Below are 19,229 nucleotides of genomic sequence, written 5' to 3' on the forward strand. Positions count from 1 at the left end.
GACCAATTTTCTAGGATCTTTACAAGTTGGATTCATGAACCATTCAATTTGTCTGTTTACAATAGATTAAATAAAATTAGCACAATTTGTAGATATCGTTGTGAGATACAATACTGAACAAAAATTTGATAAGTAATCCTTTGCTATTTTTGTATTTTTTAAAAACTTCTTTGACTATGTTGAAATTTTTTTATATGGAAGTGATGTTATTCGATATAAATAATAAGCCACTACGTTTTTCAAATTTATTGCAAAATGAGTATATAAATTCTATTGAATATTAAAATATACATTGAAGAGTACAATGAATAATATAAATATAGAAAACCGACTCCTTGAAAAATTATTTTTTTAAGCGGATGATAATAACTTTTGTACACATATATTACATTATATTCGAGCCATGCTTATTCAGCATGTATACACACACAGTGTACGCTGCTCTTTTTTCAATAGACTAATTACCGAAAAGTAACAATGTGAATTAGATTTCTAAAAAGCCGAAACCAAAATTTGGAACGTATAAGCCGTTAATCCTTCTTAGTTATCGCAAGTTATCGCAAATTATAACTGCTCGATGTTATTTACATTTATGTAAGTATAAAAAAAATCTATAAATTAAATCTTTAAATTTATACCGCCGCACTGGAATGTAATATTGCTATTAACATTAAAAAAATTTCTAGTTATTACTAAAAATTTTTGAATAAATTAAATCTCACAAATCAAAATTACAATGTGGATACAAACAATTTCTGTTGTACCAATTTATGATCTTATCAAATTAATTAATATTTTGTCGTATTTTTCTGAACATGATATATCGACAGGAATATTTCTTTGATAAGAAACATTTTTATTAGTGCATATCCATATACGTGAAAGAAATGACAAAATATTAATTAATTGAAAAAAGATTATATAAGATTAATACAACAGAAATTATTTTAATGTGGATACATTATTTAATGTAATTTTGATTTGTGAGATTTAATTTATTCAAGAATTTTTAGTTTTATTAGAAACATTGCGAGCGAGCTTTTACTATATGTAACCGATACTGTTGCGCTTTTGTTTAAGCAGACTCTTCCTTAAGGAAAAGGAAAAATGATTGTCGTTTATACTATTCGTCGAAGTTCTTCTGGACATTGTCCTTGATGATGTCCTTGTGACATAATTATTTGACTCTGATACCTCTGTGTTGTTCAACAAATTTTCCTTATCATCAGTGTTGAAGACTTTGTCCGAGATGCTCACTTTAGAACGCAATTTATTGAAGGAGTCAACCCAGTGTCTTTTCTTGTGCCCGTCTTCTGTTATGAAAGAATACTCTCCGATCTTGAAACCGATCTCTGTAGTGTTTTTATCCTCCACTTGTATGGATATCTGTTTCTTGGGTATAACAGGAAAGGCCAGGTTGTACTTCTTGTTAACGCGCCGAGTAGAGCGAGTTATCACAAAACAAGTGTCGAAAAGGAAGCAGTGATATTTCTGCAAAGATATCAATATACATTTAAAAAATTTACTTAGATAATGTATTGTGTTATGTCAAAATTTTGAACTTACTATTCCACGTGTGTCCTTAAGCTGACCTTCTGTAATTAATTCTGTGGCATTAGCGACACACTTTTCGGAATCGTATTCGACTTTTGCGTTTATTTTTGATTGAGCAAGCTTGCACTCGGCATCACCCATGATGCAATCGATATCTGTCAGCAAATTAGACAATATGTTGCTTGCTTCTTTCAGTGGCAAGTAATCCGTATCAGTAGCAGGAGTATGCTTTAAGATTTCTTTCACTAGCAGCGGATATTTCACGATTCTTGAACGCGGTACATCTAGGTGAGTCCATAAGTCAACGGAATGTGGCGATTCTAAACGTTTTTTTAGAAATGACTGAAATCTTTTGTTGCTAAATCTCTTCTCATCCAATAAATGTCGCGCCCAAATCAATGTCCTGCATCTTTCCAAGTATGGTTTCTTCAATGTTGGCAGCTGTAAGAATGATGAAATTAATATGGTACACAGGAAGTATTGTATTAATGTTAAAAAGAAATTAACTAACCCAATTCAATAGTGTTGGACCAATATTTTTTGTGAATCCCGATCTGTCTCTTAATTTGAGTAATTCATCTCTTAAGTTACTGTGTATCTCAATGAGATTCGTGAGATCACCGAAGAACGTGAATAATTCTTCAGATGTAAAAATATCAATAGATAACATTGGTTCATAATAAAAGTTCCTCAATACATAGAGCTCATTTAACAGTACATTCTCCCCACAGTACAATTCGTAAATTGCTTCTTGTCTTTTGACTTCACTCCGACTTAATTTATTGTTCAAGCATTCTTTACTGAGTGGCTGAGCAACATCCAGTATCCAACTCCTGACTGTCAAGTTGCTGCAACTCGCGGTAACATTATTCAGTCTGAAATTGGTATATTGCATACTTTGAAGAAAGAAACTTACTTTATAAAGTGAGATATTTAAGTTTCAAACTATAATTACTTCTTGCGTAGTGTTCCAGTATCTCCTTCATCTTCAATGATGGATAAATCTGACGAATTTGGCTGCATTGTGAAGGATCTGTGTAAAGCATTCCCCAGTTTACTGGCTGCTGTGGAAGAGGAAAATATACTACTGGCAACCTCTGTAATCCTGCGGCGCTTCTTCTTCTTTCCTGTATCAGACTCCATAGATATATCCATTGAGCTAACACTCATTGCATCGCTTTTTGGTCGTTTTCTTGATCTCTGTCACACATAAACAAGGTTTAGGCATTATTTTTGACAAGAAAAATTTCATCATAGCTTAATATGTGAAATGCAAACACAAAATCACAAATTATTGTGAAAATTAAACAGACAGCTGCTTCAATTAATGTTAATACTTTAACGTACATGGCTTCAGTAAAATTCGAATTATGACGACTAAAAAATTAAAAAGAAAATCATTTGGTAACACTGACATTAATGACATTGACATTCGAATGTCGGTTGAAACATTTAATCGCAATTAATCGTGGTTATTTTGTGAAATGTTAAAAAGTACACCGAGACTTACCAGCCAGAATCTTATCCGTGGCTCTTGGAACGTTTCTTTGATCGTTGTGTTGCAATCATCGTCCATATTATCTCAAAATGTAAAAAAATTGAAATTTTACAAATATATGTGACCTACCGCGTCATGTATGTACGCCGCATTTGATTTCACGGGTTAAAAAGCGGTAGAAATCCTCCAGTCAGAATCTAGACATTATGGAGGATTTACATTGCATCCAACATCGAAGTGTAATTTTATTTTTCAGAGATAAAATGACATTAAACAAAGTCCCTAAAAAGTAAATTTTTTCATTGGAATTCAGCATCTCGTATATTGGACAAATCGCAATGTTACAATTGTATGTAACTTTTGGAACACCTCTTGTAAGATTTAGATGCACGTTTTATCCATCTAGGTATAAGACTTTCAATGACAGTTAGACAGCAAAATAAGTAAAAATGGCGGCCACCATGGATTCTGTTAGAGAAAAAGCTCTTCAAGATTATCGAAAAAAGCTTTTAGAACATAAGGAAGTCGAATCACGTCTTAAAGAAAGTGAGCGTAATTTTGTCGAAATAGTAAATTTTATCTAAATTTTACTTACAATATATGAGAGATTTATAACCTTATACCTCACACTCCCTCTTAATTTCATTAAGCTCTTATTTAGTTTTATCTTGGACACATCTTTTTATGATCATATTGATGCATTTGTATTACATTATATAATTTATACAAAAAATATAATTATATTTGATTTTTTTTTCTAGTGAGGGAACACCTCAAAGATCTGACAAAGCAGTATGATAAGTCTGAAAATGACTTAAAAGCATTACAAAGTGTTGGACAGGCATGTTTATTTTTATTATTAAAATAATCCATAATTTATGACTATATATTTTGTTTATAATCTTTTAATTTTATAGATTGTTGGAGAAGTATTAAAGCAGCTTACAGAAGAAAAATGTAAGTAATCAATTTATGTCCAAAATCTGTTTTTGTTGTGCATTTAATTCTAAAGATGATTATTTTAAGTTTTATTACAATAATGTGTATATATAAATAAATATAATCTGCAAATTTATAGCTAAAATAGAAATTAAAGTATTTGGAATAAAAGACAACAGACATTTATTTTTAGTCATAGTGAAAGCAACCAATGGTCCACGTTATGTTGTTGGATGTCGGCGCCAGTTGGATAAAAACAAATTAAAATCTGGAACAAGAGTTGCTTTAGACATGACAACTCTTACAATCATGCGCTATTTACCACGTGAGGTAAAGAGATTTTTTAACGAGTAAATTTTTAAATGAAGAAATTAATCCTTAATTTTTTCTCATCTGAATATTCACGTATTGCTTTATAGGTTGATCCATTAGTTTATAATATGTCTCACGAGGATCCTGGTGATGTTACATATTCTGCAATTGGTGGCTTGAGTGAACAAATACGCGAATTACGTGAGGTTATAGAACTGCCACTATTAAACCCTGAACTTTTCCAAAGAGTTGGGATCACTCCGCCTAAGGGGTGTTTATTGTACGGTCCTCCTGGTACTGGAAAGACACTACTGGCAAGGGCTGTTGCGAGTCAGTTGGATGCAAATTTCTTGAAAGTTGTTTCAAGTGCTATTGTCGATAAATATATTGGAGAGTCAGCTAGACTGATTAGAGAAATGTTTAATTATGCTCGCGATCATCAACCCTGTATTATATTTATGGACGAAATTGATGCTATTGGTAAGTATATTTATATAAAAAGAATAATTAAATCGAGAGAAATTTACAAGTCTTGATATTTATTTTTATTTATAGGTGGCCGCAGATTTTCAGAAGGGACAAGTGCTGATCGAGAAATTCAGAGAACTTTGATGGAATTGTTAAATCAAATGGATGGATTTGATTCTTTGGGCCAAGTAAAAATGATAATGGCTACAAATAGACCTGATACCTTGGATCCCGCGTTATTACGACCGGGAAGACTGGATAGAAAAATTGAAATACCACTACCCAATGAACAAGCTCGTTTAGAGATCTTAAAGATTCATGCCTTGCCAATTGCCAAACACGGTGAAATCGGTAAGTAATCTATCCGCCTAAAATTTTAATTTTACAGTGTGTGAAATACAAAGATGTTTTATTTGTTAAACATAGACTATGAAGCAGTGGTCAAACTTTCGGATGGTTTCAATGGCGCTGACTTGAGAAACGTGTGCACAGAGGCTGGTCTGTTTGCGATACGGTTAGAAAGAGAGTATGTAATACAAGAAGATTTTATGAAAGCTGTCAGAAAAGTTTCTGACAATAAGAAACTTGAATCGAAACTAGATTATAAGCCTGTGTAAATTTAACGTAATTCACTATTTTATATTTAAAAAATGACATTAGATGTCTATTCATTTCTGTATAATCTAAGTGTTGAGTCATTCAGCATATCGTGCTTGCTATTTGTTATTATATTTTCTAATAAAAGAAAATTTTTGTAAAAGAATATTCAGCATTAACATTAGCAAACTTGTGTAACATAACAATATTGGTATAATATAAGATTAACAAAATAAATATACATTTTATTCCTGATTTTAATCACTGTAAACGTTTATTGAGATGTTTTATAAAATACTGAACACAATCATACTTACAACATTTATAAAAATAGTATTATAATCTATTCTGTATTTGCAAGACGGATTTTTTTCCTTTCTAGATATTCCTGTACATTATCATATTTTCTCTTATATAAAATTGGAAACAAATTCTGATTGACGATAGTACTTTTCAGAGTTTCCCAACACTTATTAAGGTGTTGGGTTACTAAATTTAAAATCTCTAATCTATAATGTACAAAATTACCGTCTTCAAATTTGCATGTTTGTAGTCCTACATTTGTCAATACCCACAAATATTGTTCATGTAAGAGACATTCGATAGGTTCAGCTCCTACAGCTATAGATTCTAAATAATTTGCTTTTAGCTGTGTTTCATTGTTACTAATAATGTTATAAGCTAATAGTACTTCGCTACTGTAAAAGCTTATTATAACTAAAGACTGCGTTTCGCTAAGGCTAGACACTCTCAGGTGCTTAACAGGCAATATATCTACAGTTTCGTCACAATTATGATCACGAAGATCTTGATTAAATTTTGCAACGTCACATTTTGATATTCTATCGCAAAAGTTTACAGATATTAATTCAGTTCCGTGCTTGTAATCCCACAATTTAAAAACTCCATCACCACCGCATGATATTAAGATGTTCTTTTTATGAGGCAACTCCGAGATATTCGTTACGAACTTTGCATGTCCCAGACAAAAAGACACAATGTTGTAACAGTTTGGGAACATAGAAACTCTAATCTTCTCGTCTCGATCAGTCGTCAAAATATATTTCATATCCTGCGTGATGAGCACGTCAAGGAGCATTGACATGTGTCCCAAAATCAACACTCCGTTTTCCGTTGGAGAGCTGGTAGAAAATAAATAAGCATCTCCAGCTTTATCAGCAACTACGATATCATTGTTCGAAGAGAATCTCACTTTGCTGGCAGCTCTGGCGAGTGTTCGATTCGACAAAAGTTTCAAATCCTTTGTCTCGTATAAGCACAGTTGTTTACGATTCGTACACACCGCAAAATATCTCCCATCCTCCGAGAATGTCACAGACGTTATCATGTGATAAGTTTCAATGTCCACATTGTTGTGTACGTCTATTCTTTTGTTTGATTCCAGATCGGGCAAATTTATCACATTTTCGGTGTGATTTTCAAGGTTGTATATTGTCACACGTTCGTTATTACATAAAGCTACGTACGATTTATGTACAGAAAAACTCATAATTTCAACGCTCAAAAGAAGTCTTAATTTTCAGAATAATATAATTGTATGATAAATGAGCGCTGCTTTTGACAACGTGCATACACATAACACGTGTACCAAATGCAATTTAACCTTTACGCAGATGTGCAGTGTAAAAAAAGGAAGACTTTCTTTAATGACTTTCGGAACGCGTAAACATTTCAAATGCGACTTTACTTTAGAAAAGCTTAGTCACAATGAATGGCCATCGAGTTTAGACTTCATGAATATATTCATATTTATATATTTAGTCGTGATTAATCGCACGCCGACGTCCAGACGATTAATATTTCCGTGTCATTCACTTCTCCAATCTATAAAATTGCGAAAGTGTGCGAAATCCTTGGTCTTCCTTATCGACATAGTCGGCTCGATACTTGACCGAGCACACCGTCGAGCACAAGCCAATCTTGGCGTATCGCAGAACTAGTGTCTCGACGCTTCGTCGTTGGCTCTTTCAAACAGTTCAAAACAGTGAACGTTAGTGAATGGTGCGGTTGTGAGCTATCGGTTTTGCTTTATTCTCATGATCTAGCGCGATCTGGCTTGAAAGATAGCACGATATATCAAGCGCTGCTGTATATCGCTGTGAATTTTCGAAATATCTATTCCGGCTTCAACGACTCGTCGTACAAGCACACGAAGCATGCAAACACCTCGTTGACAGACACCCTGACAGCCGAAGTTGATGCCTGTGCTTTCTTCGCGTCGAACATGATAGCGATCGTCCGACGTGCCGCACGATTTCATAGATGATCCGAGCTATAAATACCGTTGGAAAAACGTGCAGCGGGATTTAAATTTGGATCGTATCGAGCAGTACAACCGGCTTGTGCTCGCTGCGAGACGTGGGTTATTTTAATACGATTGGAGGATCTTTTATGTCGGATTCGCGAATCAGGTCTGACGCGTGTGCAACTAACGTCGTCGAGCATCCCTTCGCGTAACTCGCCTTCGCCATAGCATTGTTAACATGGGGATAATACTGTCCAGATTTCGGGTGAGTAACGCGGCCGAACGCTCAAGGTTCTCCACATTTCTGTCGTTTTGTGTTACGCGAGGTTAACATCAATGTCGCTAAATGTTTACCAGGTGCGAGGACACCTTGCATCTCGTGTTTATCTCCGGGCGCATCGCGCTAAGCGATCGCTGAGTAATATTTTTAAATGTCATTCATGGCTATTTATAGCATCTATCTGTGCCGGATGACGACGGGCTCAAAGTTGTTAAATTATGCCTTAGGCGCGAAATTAGAATTTTTTTTCAACATGTTCGTGGACGACACGAAACAATGAAATTGTTTATATTTTTTTCTGTCATAAAACGTTGTAAATTATAAGTCTTCAAATCTTATAATGTTTTCGTTTACCACCATTCGATGAGTAAACAGAATTGCTTGATAACTTATTCAGCACAGTTACTGTGGGGAAACATTAACATTCACATTCAAACATTAACATTCAATGAACTTTGTCATAATTCAAACACGTCAAAGGAAATCGTATTATAAATGCATGAGTGGTGTGATGTGGTTTACAAATTAAAATTATATTATTTTTTTATTATTTATTTGATTATTCATAGATCTTAACATTGCGAGCAAAAATAATTCTCAAAAAGATTAAAAAATTGCAGAATTTTATCGATAGTAAAAAAATAATTGTGATATTATTATAAAACTCAGTCACTAGTCGCATTTGTTAGTATGTTACACAGGCTGTGCCATTTCTGATATAGATTGTGACCTCACATCCTTCGTTATATATATTCACTTTCATTATTTTTGTATCTTTAATCATGTTTATGTGTGTCTGATTTATATGCATATATATCTATAAGAATTTTATAAATGATATATATACATAAATTATGATATAATTTCACAAATCTTTATTCCTCCAATTTTAATTATATTTTTGATCAAAGTTGATGCTTTGTGCTGTGAAAAAAATTTATTTTGAATTGTTATTTATTTTTTTTTGGCACAAAAAGTCACCTCCTTGCCAATTACAATTTAGTAAATATCTTGTATGAAGACATACTTTCATATAATATTTTCAAAATTATTCTAATGTAAAGTTTTTTATTTCCAGAAAAAAAAGACGACTATTGAAGTTTTAGAGGATCTCGATTCAGTAAGTATTATGTAATATATGTAATATTATATATGTCAATATATGTAATATTATAAAACAGTATTATGTAACTTTTTCTTTTAACAGCAACTTAAAGAAATTCATCAATATGGACAGATCACAGAGCAGAGACATAAGAAAATAGTGGGAACTATCATTATTTATGGAGTCGTGCTTTATGTTATGATAGCATTCATTTTCTACTTCTGTTTCTTCCCAGCCTCATTGTATGATCAAATCTTTTACATAACACCATTGCTGCTTTTCCCAATATTGTAAGTTTGGTTTTATATTTTATAATTATGAAGTATTTATTTTTAATATTAGATAAAAAATATAATCAAATATATTTTTTTCTTTTTAGAATACTTTTAACAAAAAAGATGGTTTCATGGTATTATAATCGTAAAATTACACACAATCGAGAAAAGCTGTCTACACTTATGTCAGAAAAAAAGAAGATATTAAATGAAGTGACAGAAACGGAAACATATAAGAAAGCAAAAGAAATATTATTAAAGTTTGCGCCAGATGAGTTAACCATGTCACCGGTAAGTAAATTTGTTATTCTTATAATTGTCTAAGTATCATTCATAAACTGAATGATATTTAATCACGTGTAATGATGCTGAGTGATATAAAGAAAGTTTAAAATAAAGTAAAAATTTATATTGTTTTTGCACTATTCTTTTCTCGTATCGTTTTATTCTTATTATTATTTTTTTTTTCTTTTCAGTTAACTCCAAAGGTTTGTACTTCGGAATCTGTATTTATCAGCATATATCAAAGTAAAAATAGAGGATGGTGAAAAACACAATTAATCACAAAAGAAATATGTTAAAAACATTAATTTTGTTTATAAATATAATACTATCAAATATGAAAAACCAATGTAAAATATAAAATTAATGCTTTTGTTTTTAGCTTACCCAAAAGTTCTCAGGGCTGATTGAAACACCTCGACGTCCTATGCCACAGGCTGTAATATCTCCTCTACCAGGCAGTGCAGAAGTAAGAAGAAGAATCATATCAACTCAAAATCAGCCACAACATCCGCAGGTTGGCGTAGTCGCTCCTGGTATAATGACACCGAATATTAAACCGGCTAATCCACTTTCAACTATTCCTTTCCAGTCCAGTGCTAGAATAATCAATCCTGCATCCATAGGTTTTCGTAAGTAAATATGTACATACATATTGACTTATTAAGATATTGTATTTTATTCGTAACATATAAAAATAATTAATGATTGAACATATGTAATGATAATTTTAGGATCACCTTTGCCACGGCCTGTATTGCCGCACCAAAGGACTGTAATCGATCGCTTAGTTGATTATTTAGTAGGTGATGGTCCTGCGAATCGCTATGCTTTAATTTGTCGGCAATGTGAATCGCACAATGGAATGGCTTTGAAAGAGGAATTTGAATATTTTGGTGAGTAAGATGCTCCCATTTTTTTGAGAGAATTTTTCCAAGATTATTATTTAATAAAAAATGTTAATGTTTGAAAAAATATATTTTACAGCATATAGATGTTGTTATTGTGGATTTTGGAACCCTGCAAGGAAACAGAAACCTTTTGCTCCAAAATTAGATTTTGATATTAATAGTCCTGCTACAGCTTCGAATACATCCGAAGTTACGCCTTCTAACGTAGATGAAGAAAGTACAATAAAACTTACTGAATTGGAAACGTGCACACAATCAGATACAGGTATATTTTCTTTATTTTTCTTATTATTGTATACTTTCTAATGACGTCGTTTTTTGATTTGCTATCAACATTTTTGATCTGAGAAATGTATATGATCTATATACAAATACTAATAAGTTTGCAATTTTTTTCTTTTTTAGATTCAGATATTGAAGTTGTTGAAAGACCAGGAACCGAAACATCTGATTCTCCAGAATCAGAATCTAAGGATTTATTAGATGATAATGAATCCGATAAAAAAGAGGTAGTAGAGACGTGACAAACTATACGTTCATAATTTTTGTATCTGAATAATTAGTCTGATAGTGAAAAAAAGATATTTGTAAGTCAGAATTCCAAGTAAGTTTAAAATTTAATTAAAAAAAGAAAAAAAGAAACATAAGTTGTTAGTGAGAGGAAAAAAATATGAGCGTATATACGAAGTATTTTAACTTCCACATATAATGTGAAAAAAAGATTTATGGCGCAAAATATGTTACCAATGTAATTGTCAATTGAAACGTTGCTATATACTGAACACACTGTCGCTATAAAAATAACATAATTATTGTATAATTGTTGATAATATTTAAAAAAAACACTATTCAATACCTAGTTTTTGAAGGTTATACAGTATTTGCAAAAAAATTTGTAGAAAATGCATGAAAATTTATATTTATGATTAGAAATTAAATCATTCCAAATTTTCTTTTATTTAGCATTATCATTGCTGAATATAAATTGGTTAAAATAAGAAATATGCAAGAAATTATTTTAATATAATTTATTACTGTCAAATATTTCATAAATTTCATAGAAATATTATTTCACAGAAATATTTCTATGAAATCATGTTTTATTTTTTTTATTATTTTTAAAGCACAATTTAATCAAATGCGACAAAATACTTGCACATAGAAGTGTAAAAACTTTATGTTGCACATGAATTAATGTATTTTTTATAAGACTGCCTATTCTGTAGCGATGAATTATATTAATAAGCACAAATTTTTGAAAAGCTGCATGGTCTTGTTGTTATATCTTGTATTTATTAAATGCTTTTATTTTGATCTTATAATAATTATATAATATATTGCTTTGGTAAAAAAAAAAAAAATTATTTAACTAATAATTTATATAAATTGTTTTGGAAAGAAAAAAAGAAAAAAAAAGATGTATTTGTAGTGAACTCGTATAGAAAATTATTTAACATACAAACATAAACATAACATAAAAAAAATTATTTAACATAAACAGTTTTTAGATTAAACATAAATTTTTAGATTAAAAACTGTTTATTTTAAATAATTTTCTATACAAGAACACAACACTATCTCTTGTAAAATGAATTTCTTCTTGTCTTTTTCTTTCCAAAATAATTGATCTATAAAGTAACTCATGTTTCATAGTGGCCTTACATGTGCCGGTTATAAAAATCTAAGTAAAAAATTTTGATGATTTTTTTATTTTGATATTTTTTGATTTTTATAAATCGATATAACACAAAATAAGTGATAAAATTAATTTTAAAAAATTTTTGACTTAGTTTACTTTCATAATCACCGGCACATATATAAATTATTAGTTAAATAATTAGAATACGCCCTGCAACATAACTTTTTTTCTTCTGTAAAGGAATATATTATGTAACTATTATAACATCCAAATAAAAAACATTGATATTATGATAATAAATCATCTCTGGATGTGGAATATATTGTAATCTATAATATTAATATATATATATATATAAATTATAATATTAATATATATCAGTATTACATTATATAAATATAAATATAATATATAAAAAAAATACATTATTAATTCATGTGCAACATGAAGTTTTTTACACTTCTAATGTGCAAGTATTATTGCCGCATTTGATTAAATTATACTTTAAAAATAATAAAAGAATGAAACATGATTTCATAGAAATATTTCTGTTTAACAATATTTCTAAGAAATCTGTAAAATATTTGACAGAAATTATATTATTATAATTATATTATTTATGATTGCAATTGACTGTGATTATATATTTCAAAAATTCAGTCATTGCAATGTGTTTAAAATTCAACTTTAATGCACTTTGCGTTTTGAAAAAATGAATGTTTTTCATAATATTATATATTTTTTGCTTTGTTTGATAAAGGATTGTATTTACTGTCGTATTGAAGCATTATTTAAAAATTATTTTAATAAATTTGTATGTATAAAAATATTTAAATAGCTTGAAAAATTGTTGCTATAATACAATTTTAAACACATTTATGGTTTTTATTCTTCACCTTATTTGTAACTTATATTTTACAGATAATAAAAGTAACAATATAATTTTTTATTGCGCGAAGTCTTTTAACAAATGTAACAAAACTAAAAATAAACTGAATAAAATTTTTTATCCAAATATTGAAATATCAAAATTATCAATAATATAGCGTAACCAATCAGATTTGCTATCTCAACTTTTTCTCGTGGCGTCACGTGCTGCCACACAACGTGCATAATGTGTAAGAACCTTAAGACTTCATTCCTGCAGTGTCATTTCCAAAAAACATCAAGCTGCTTGGACGCGCATATAAATCTGCCTTAATTACGTGATAAAAATACAGTGCTTGTTTGTCGGCCGACTATCTTTCAAGGTAAATCTAATGATTATTTCGGCATCACTACATAATTTCCTAAAAAATATACGTAAATTATAAGATCAGATGTAGCGCGTGATGTATATATTAATAGCATTGCGTGATATACTTTATTATCACTGATATTGGCATGAGTGCATCAGATCTTCACGAACCTCGTTTCCGCGATTTTTCCCGTGCTTCAAATAATATAGAATGTTCCGGCGGAATATTTCGAGTATTTATTTGTGGCGGCTTGTAATGGCAATGTAACGCCTGTAACCGTCGCGCCTGTCCTATAGCGTGTCGCAGTTAGGTAAAAATCACAATTAAATTTCCACATTTAGCAAGGTTTTTTTCGGATAGCTTTACACTGGACGCCATACCAATTTCCATTCATCTATGACAACGCTTGTGTAGAAAAAGTTCACGTGGGTTGTCGCGTGAAATGTTAGACGCATTAGATAATGTTGACTTCCTTTCTAAAAATTTAAACATACAATTTGTTTTTACATTTTTAAACAAATTTGATAATTTTGCTAAAAATGATTATTTAGACATGCTTTAGGTGGGGCATCAATCTAATCTTAATTCGGCATGTGGATAGATCAAATAGTTTTTAATGTTCATGAAAATTTGACTCTGTGTAATGGAGAAAAAAATTATATGACACATTTGTCTTGTTATTTACAGGTCAGTAAACATGCCAGAATTGACGGAACTTGATAAAGCTGCGAGCTCAGAACCTGCCAAGGTCGAGAGCCACTTGGTAGGTATTGGCTCTGGAACTGACTCGGATTCAGACGACACTATACCAGAATTGGAAGATGCGGGTACTCCAGGCACTGTCGGTTTCCCTGGCACAGCTGTCACGGGACTACCTATTGATATGGTGTCCAAGGCTAAACAGAGCCGCGGTGAAAAGAAAGCGAGGAAGCTTATGAGCAAATTAGGATTGAAACCGGTATGTGGATCAATAAATTGTAATTTAAATTATATTGTAATCAATCTAATTTTTTTCTTACATAAAATAATTTTTTTTTTGTATATAGGTGCAAGGAGTCAATAGAGTGACTATTCGTAAGTCAAAGAACATTCTATTTGTTATAAACAAACCAGATGTCTTGAAGAACCCAGCTTCTGACACATATATAGTGTTTGGTGAAGCCAAGGTAAGAAATTTAATAATTATATTCCATAATAAATATTGCATATTTATCAAACTCCTTATCAAAATTAAAATAGAATATTTGATCTATCCATGTACCGAATTAATAGATCGATGCCCCACCTAAAGAATGTCTAAGAGATAATTTTTAGCAAACTTTATCCATGATGATTTATTCAAGTTTCGCATATTAACAGAAGTTAAAAATGTTGAAAAACCTTGGCAGACTGATATTGAACGTTTGCTCGTATTTGTATCGTTTTAACTTAATACATGTTTTAAGTAATAAATAATTTTTGTCCACAGATTGAAGATCTCAGTCAACAAGCTCAGGTAGCAGCTGCTGAGAAGTTCAAGGAACCACCAGTCATACCAGCAACTGACGCGGGTGGCAGTACTACGGTAAGATGTAATCTATATTTATTTGGAAATATATGATTAATATGTGACATTACCTAACATTATTTCTATATTTTGTTTCACAAGGTTGTTGCTCCTATACAAGAAGAATCGGAAGAAGAGGTGGATGAAACAGGTGTGGAGGAAAAAGATGTTGATTTGGTTATGTGTCAAGCTAATGTGTCACGAGGGAAAGCTATAAAGGCTCTAAAGAATAATCAAAATGACATTGTCAATGCTATCATGGTAAGTTTCAGAATACGTATTCCATTTTATATGAGAGTACTTTTGTACAACCATATGATGATTGTTTTAAAGGTTTCGCTTATATCTTTATAATCAGAACATATATAAAAATTATGTTTGATATCTTCTTGGCAGTCTGACTTGTTTTCTATCACTAAAAAATGTTTGACAAATGTAAGAATTGAGAACTTATTTGCTCACTTTCTTCATTTCAGGAATTGACAATGTGATGAAACTGCTTTAAGCAAGGGTGCGCTACGTGATAGCTGGCATTCTGAGATCGTAATTTATCATACGTACACTATTGGACATCATACTTTTTTTTTTACTTCATTACATTGAACGTGACATTGAGAAAACTGATCATACAGACATTTATAGTTGTCTCGAAAATTGAACATGTATATACATAAATTCATGTAAAAGAATAGAAATAAATACCTTAAGGTCAGTGCATACTTTTGGTATTTTATTACAAATTAATATTCGAAAAGAAATTTTTATTGCATAAGAACGTCTTACTTTTAATAAAGACAATTGCCTCAGATGAATTAGAAGCAACAACCTTGTGAAACAAAATATAGGAATAATGTTGGGTAATGTTACATATTAATCATATATTTTATCGATAAATAGCATATTATTATTATATAATCGGTAAATTCTTGTTAATCGTTATTACATAAGTGATAAGTGCTAATTGCTTTATGAATCCCTATCTACATCAATCTTATCAGTGCACAACTTGACTTAGAAGAATATGTTGGTGTTAACTTTTTCATGCATCAAATTCCTAAATTGTTGGTGAATTATATACTCATAATCTAATAAAACATAGTTTTAAGAATTTAAAGAAATTTAGAAATTAAGATTGCAGGAATATATGCTCTGTATCAATGCATAAAAATACCACAAAATATATCTTTATTTTACACAAAGAAATTTTTCTGTGATAAAGTGATAAAGTTTTCCCAAGCATAAATTTCTAAATTTAAAATCTAATTATTTCTGTAACCCTGATTAAAATTACAGCCATACTTTAGTAATTCTACAGATATTCGCAACTATCCTTATATTCTGAGCTTCCACTAGCATAAGATGCATCAATACGGTATCGATTATTTCCTACAACTGAACGATACAACTGCTGTTAGCTAGCGTTGGTGATCTAGATGTAAAGAAAGATGTTGTGCCAACAGTGTGATATCCATTAATGGTTAATCGCACGCTTCCTGGCATGTTAACGCAGATCCTCAGTGGATGCACAAGAGAGAATCTTCTGTCGATATACACTCGACTCAGCGGTTAGCATTGGATGGATGGAGCATAGATTACATCAGTACTTAACTGGCATATAATATGTGAAATAGGTGGACAAATAGGAATATCAAATAAGAATATGAATATAATAGGTGTGAAATTAGTTAAGCTAACAGTCTGGCTTAAATATTTAAAAATTTATGATTTTTTTGCAAATACTTGGAGCAACTAATGTTTGGAACTGACAAGAGATAGCAGCATAAGTAGTTAGTGAGTTACGGCAGTTGTAATTTCATTGATTTATAAATAATTTTAAGAGCATTAGCATTATATTTTGATTTTTTCATTTAATTTCTTGATTATTTAATTAGAGTTACAATTATATCACCACTTTGTACGATATATTATTGAGCTTTATTTTAAAATTATGTGTTCTAAAAAATATGTATTTAATATAAATTCTATTTTATGTCACACACAACAGGTTCCTAATAATGATAAAACACATTTCTAATAATAAATCATATTTCTAAAACAAAAATAATATATTTACGGATTTTTATATAGGAATGTATGGGCTTTTACTCTCGAATCATTACTTCACACGATATTCTTCCGAATATTCTATATTTTTTAACGTTTATATCGTCGATATCGAACTAGAATATCCGCGATACACTAATGTGATCGCGGAAAAAACAAGGTTTAGATCTCGTCATGGTATAACGATGTTCGCGAAAAGTTTTATAAGCCGTTTCGTGCACATGTGGTCGCCGAATATCCACGAGATAGAATAGCGGAGGAGGGAACGATGTCGCACACAGCGCGATATTACCCCGCGGAAGATGTTCCCATCCGCTAATATTTGAGATTTTGGTCTCGTATATGAGCCGCTATCTGTGTGGTGACATCTGGCATGGATCTTAAGGCGCATTATTGCCCGTAAGAAACGTTCGCAATATTGTCACGTAATAAAGGAGCGATTCCTGGGAATGTGAATGGTAATATATCCAGCGCGCGGAGAGCTGTGCGGATATCGCGGGCGCGTATTGGAAAATCATTGAAATCCTTAAATTTCGAAATCATTGAGATATATCGGGTGTAACGGAAAGTTTTGCCAATTTGCATTTGATTCGTGGGCTGAAAGTAGAGTCGCTGACCTGTTTTTTCTATATCATCGGTTCCCTCCCTCTTCATTCGTTCCGCGCGCGTTCGCGTATATTAAATTGATAATTCACGTTAACGGATTTCATTTTACATATTTGGGATAACGGGGGAATGTAATGTATCAAATTTTTACTACTGTTGTTTTACGAGACATTTTTTTGTAAATAAGATATCGATAAGTATCGCTTACGAGATGCTTCTTCAAATATTGAGTATCAACGTATTGACAATAGATATTGATTATCTGAGTGCGCTGATACGTGAGCGGTGCGAGCATGCTCTAACAGAAGAAAAAAAGAAATGGAGAGGCGGAAAGAAGGCCAACCTGGCCGATTCGTCCGAGCGACTTTGATCCCTTAACGATCGGCTGACAGCGAAGACGTATGTCGGTGCCATCAGATAATGCGTGTAACGTCGGTGTGCATATATACATCGACGATGCAGCGTCGGCACGCCCGTGCACGTATACGGACCAGCGTAGAAATGTTCGTAAATGCTTCGCACGCCGTCTTCGTCGTCGTTTCGCCGTACGTCGGGGACATCTTCATAATGTCGCGTACAAACCGACTGTCATGTCGTATCATGCCTCACGAACGTTGACGATGCGATAGAGCCGGTCAATGCGAGGAGAGAAACTCACGATCACACATCCATCGGTCGCACAAATCAATATCAATAGTTCGTCGAAACCGTCTGACAATTGGCGTGATTTACACGCGTCTTATCACAGCCTCTTCAATAAGAATTAACATTTTTCATAAAAACACTGCTATTATTATAAGTATTAGAAAAATTATTATTTATACATTAAATAAAGAAAAATAAAACAAAAAGATATTTTTCGCAAAAGATTACTGCAGGAAGATTACTGCAAAATATTCAAAATCAAGACATTAAAAGTATGGACAAATTTTGAAGTTTTCATATAAAAATTGTCACTTTGCTTTTCTATTTTTTTTTTTCTAGAAAAAAACTTACATAATCTGCGAGTTATCTCGTCAGTATCCAAATTGATGATTCAAGCGCACTGAAGTTTTATTTGATATGCTCATACGTTTTTAACTTTTTTGTAGACATACGTGAATAGACACGCTTGATTTTAATAAACCAATTTTTCTCGCACGAAAGCACGATATCTCGCGCGTTTCATACGCCTCGAAGAAAATAATAAATCGCTGCACAAAGCGGCTGCGATCGTCACGAGTAAAATGTATTAACACACCCATCCGGCGCGCATCTAATATAGCAATTGTTCTTCTTCATTCGAATTGCGTACGAGGTAATTGAAGGGCGCACCAAATAAAATACGCGCCCTAAGGAGGTACGATACAGCCGTCAGATCTCGCGCTTGAAAGTCAGAACCGGAGGGGAAAAGGGTGCGAAAGACGATGAGAGGAAGAGGAGGATGGAAGAAGCAAACAGGAATATCGAACGACGAAGAGCGAGATGAAGAGAATCAAGGAGAGCGGAAAGAGAGACGGCGAAAGGGTTAAAAAGAGAGACGGACAGGAGCGAGCGGTGGTGATGGCGTGAGGGAGGGACGTGGAGGAAGGAGAAGAAGGCGAGGATGAGAAGAGACCTATCGGACCATGTGGCAGGCGCAAACGGTGTGAGTAATGGCGTCGACCGAT

The 19,229-nt window shown here is 32.1% G+C and overlaps 5 protein-coding genes across 8 annotated transcripts; 3 read left to right on the forward strand and 2 right to left on the reverse strand.

Annotated features, from left to right (window-relative positions):
- Positions 1–231: 231 nt before the first annotated feature.
- LOC105675177 (rho guanine nucleotide exchange factor 3-like) lies at positions 232–3,228 on the reverse strand. 2 transcript variants are annotated; one of them, XM_012372142.2, is made up of 5 exons: positions 3,065–3,228; positions 2,510–2,754; positions 2,066–2,402; positions 1,567–1,995; positions 232–1,491 (listed from the first exon to the last, which is right to left on the reverse strand). In XM_012372142.2, the coding sequence occupies exons 1-5, from the start codon at positions 3,128–3,130 to the stop codon at positions 1,045–1,047; spliced, it is 1,524 nt and encodes a 507-aa protein (XP_012227565.1). In that variant the 5' UTR covers positions 3,131–3,228; the 3' UTR covers positions 232–1,044. The 2 variants fall into 2 exon arrangements, with proteins under 2 accessions (XP_012227565.1, XP_012227564.1); XM_012372141.2 differs by having other exon boundaries at positions 2,066–2,429; positions 3,065–3,226.
- Positions 3,229–3,440: 212 nt separating this feature from the next.
- On the forward strand, positions 3,441–5,629 carry Rpt4 (Regulatory particle triple-A ATPase 4). The gene is made up of 7 exons (XM_012372145.2): positions 3,441–3,598; positions 3,814–3,893; positions 3,970–4,009; positions 4,185–4,321; positions 4,411–4,783; positions 4,859–5,122; positions 5,198–5,629. Exons 1-7 carry the CDS (start codon positions 3,502–3,504, stop codon positions 5,386–5,388), a joined length of 1,182 nt encoding a protein of 393 aa, XP_012227568.1. The 5' UTR covers positions 3,441–3,501; the 3' UTR covers positions 5,389–5,629.
- Positions 5,612–7,087, reverse strand: wuho (tRNA (guanine-N(7)-)-methyltransferase non-catalytic subunit wuho). The gene has a single exon (XM_012372147.2). It carries the CDS (start codon positions 6,876–6,878, stop codon positions 5,712–5,714), a length of 1,167 nt encoding a protein of 388 aa, XP_012227570.1. The 5' UTR covers positions 6,879–7,087; the 3' UTR covers positions 5,612–5,711.
- A 231-nt stretch (positions 7,088–7,318) lies between these two features.
- Positions 7,319–13,003, forward strand: Lnpk (zinc-ribbon metal-binding protein lunapark). Of its 2 annotated transcripts, XM_012372146.2 has the most exons (9): positions 7,319–7,899; positions 8,993–9,034; positions 9,122–9,309; positions 9,399–9,585; positions 9,771–9,782; positions 9,959–10,208; positions 10,311–10,472; positions 10,564–10,752; positions 10,893–13,003. In XM_012372146.2, the coding sequence occupies exons 1-9, from the start codon at positions 7,873–7,875 to the stop codon at positions 11,009–11,011; spliced, it is 1,176 nt and encodes a 391-aa protein (XP_012227569.1). In that variant the 5' UTR covers positions 7,319–7,872; the 3' UTR covers positions 11,012–13,003. The 2 variants fall into 2 exon arrangements, with proteins under 2 accessions (XP_012227569.1, XP_067212278.1); XM_067356177.1 differs by lacking the exon at positions 9,771–9,782 and having other exon boundaries at positions 7,320–7,899.
- Positions 13,004–13,232: 229 nt separating this feature from the next.
- On the forward strand, positions 13,233–15,629 carry Nacalpha (nascent polypeptide associated complex protein alpha subunit). 2 transcript variants are annotated; one of them, XM_012372184.2, is made up of 6 exons: positions 13,233–13,376; positions 14,052–14,322; positions 14,411–14,530; positions 14,833–14,928; positions 15,013–15,171; positions 15,387–15,629. In XM_012372184.2, the coding sequence occupies exons 2-6, from the start codon at positions 14,062–14,064 to the stop codon at positions 15,399–15,401; spliced, it is 651 nt and encodes a 216-aa protein (XP_012227607.1). In that variant the 5' UTR covers positions 13,233–13,376; positions 14,052–14,061; the 3' UTR covers positions 15,402–15,629. The 2 variants fall into 2 exon arrangements, with proteins under 2 accessions (XP_012227607.1, XP_012227608.1); XM_012372185.2 differs by lacking the exon at positions 13,233–13,376 and adding an exon at positions 13,489–13,674.
- The last annotated feature ends 3,600 nt before the right edge of the window (positions 15,630–19,229 follow it).

Source organism: Linepithema humile, chromosome 5 (assembly GCF_040581485.1).
Source record: "Linepithema humile isolate Giens D197 chromosome 5, Lhum_UNIL_v1.0, whole genome shotgun sequence".
Lineage (NCBI taxonomy): Eukaryota > Metazoa > Arthropoda > Insecta > Hymenoptera > Formicidae > Linepithema > Linepithema humile.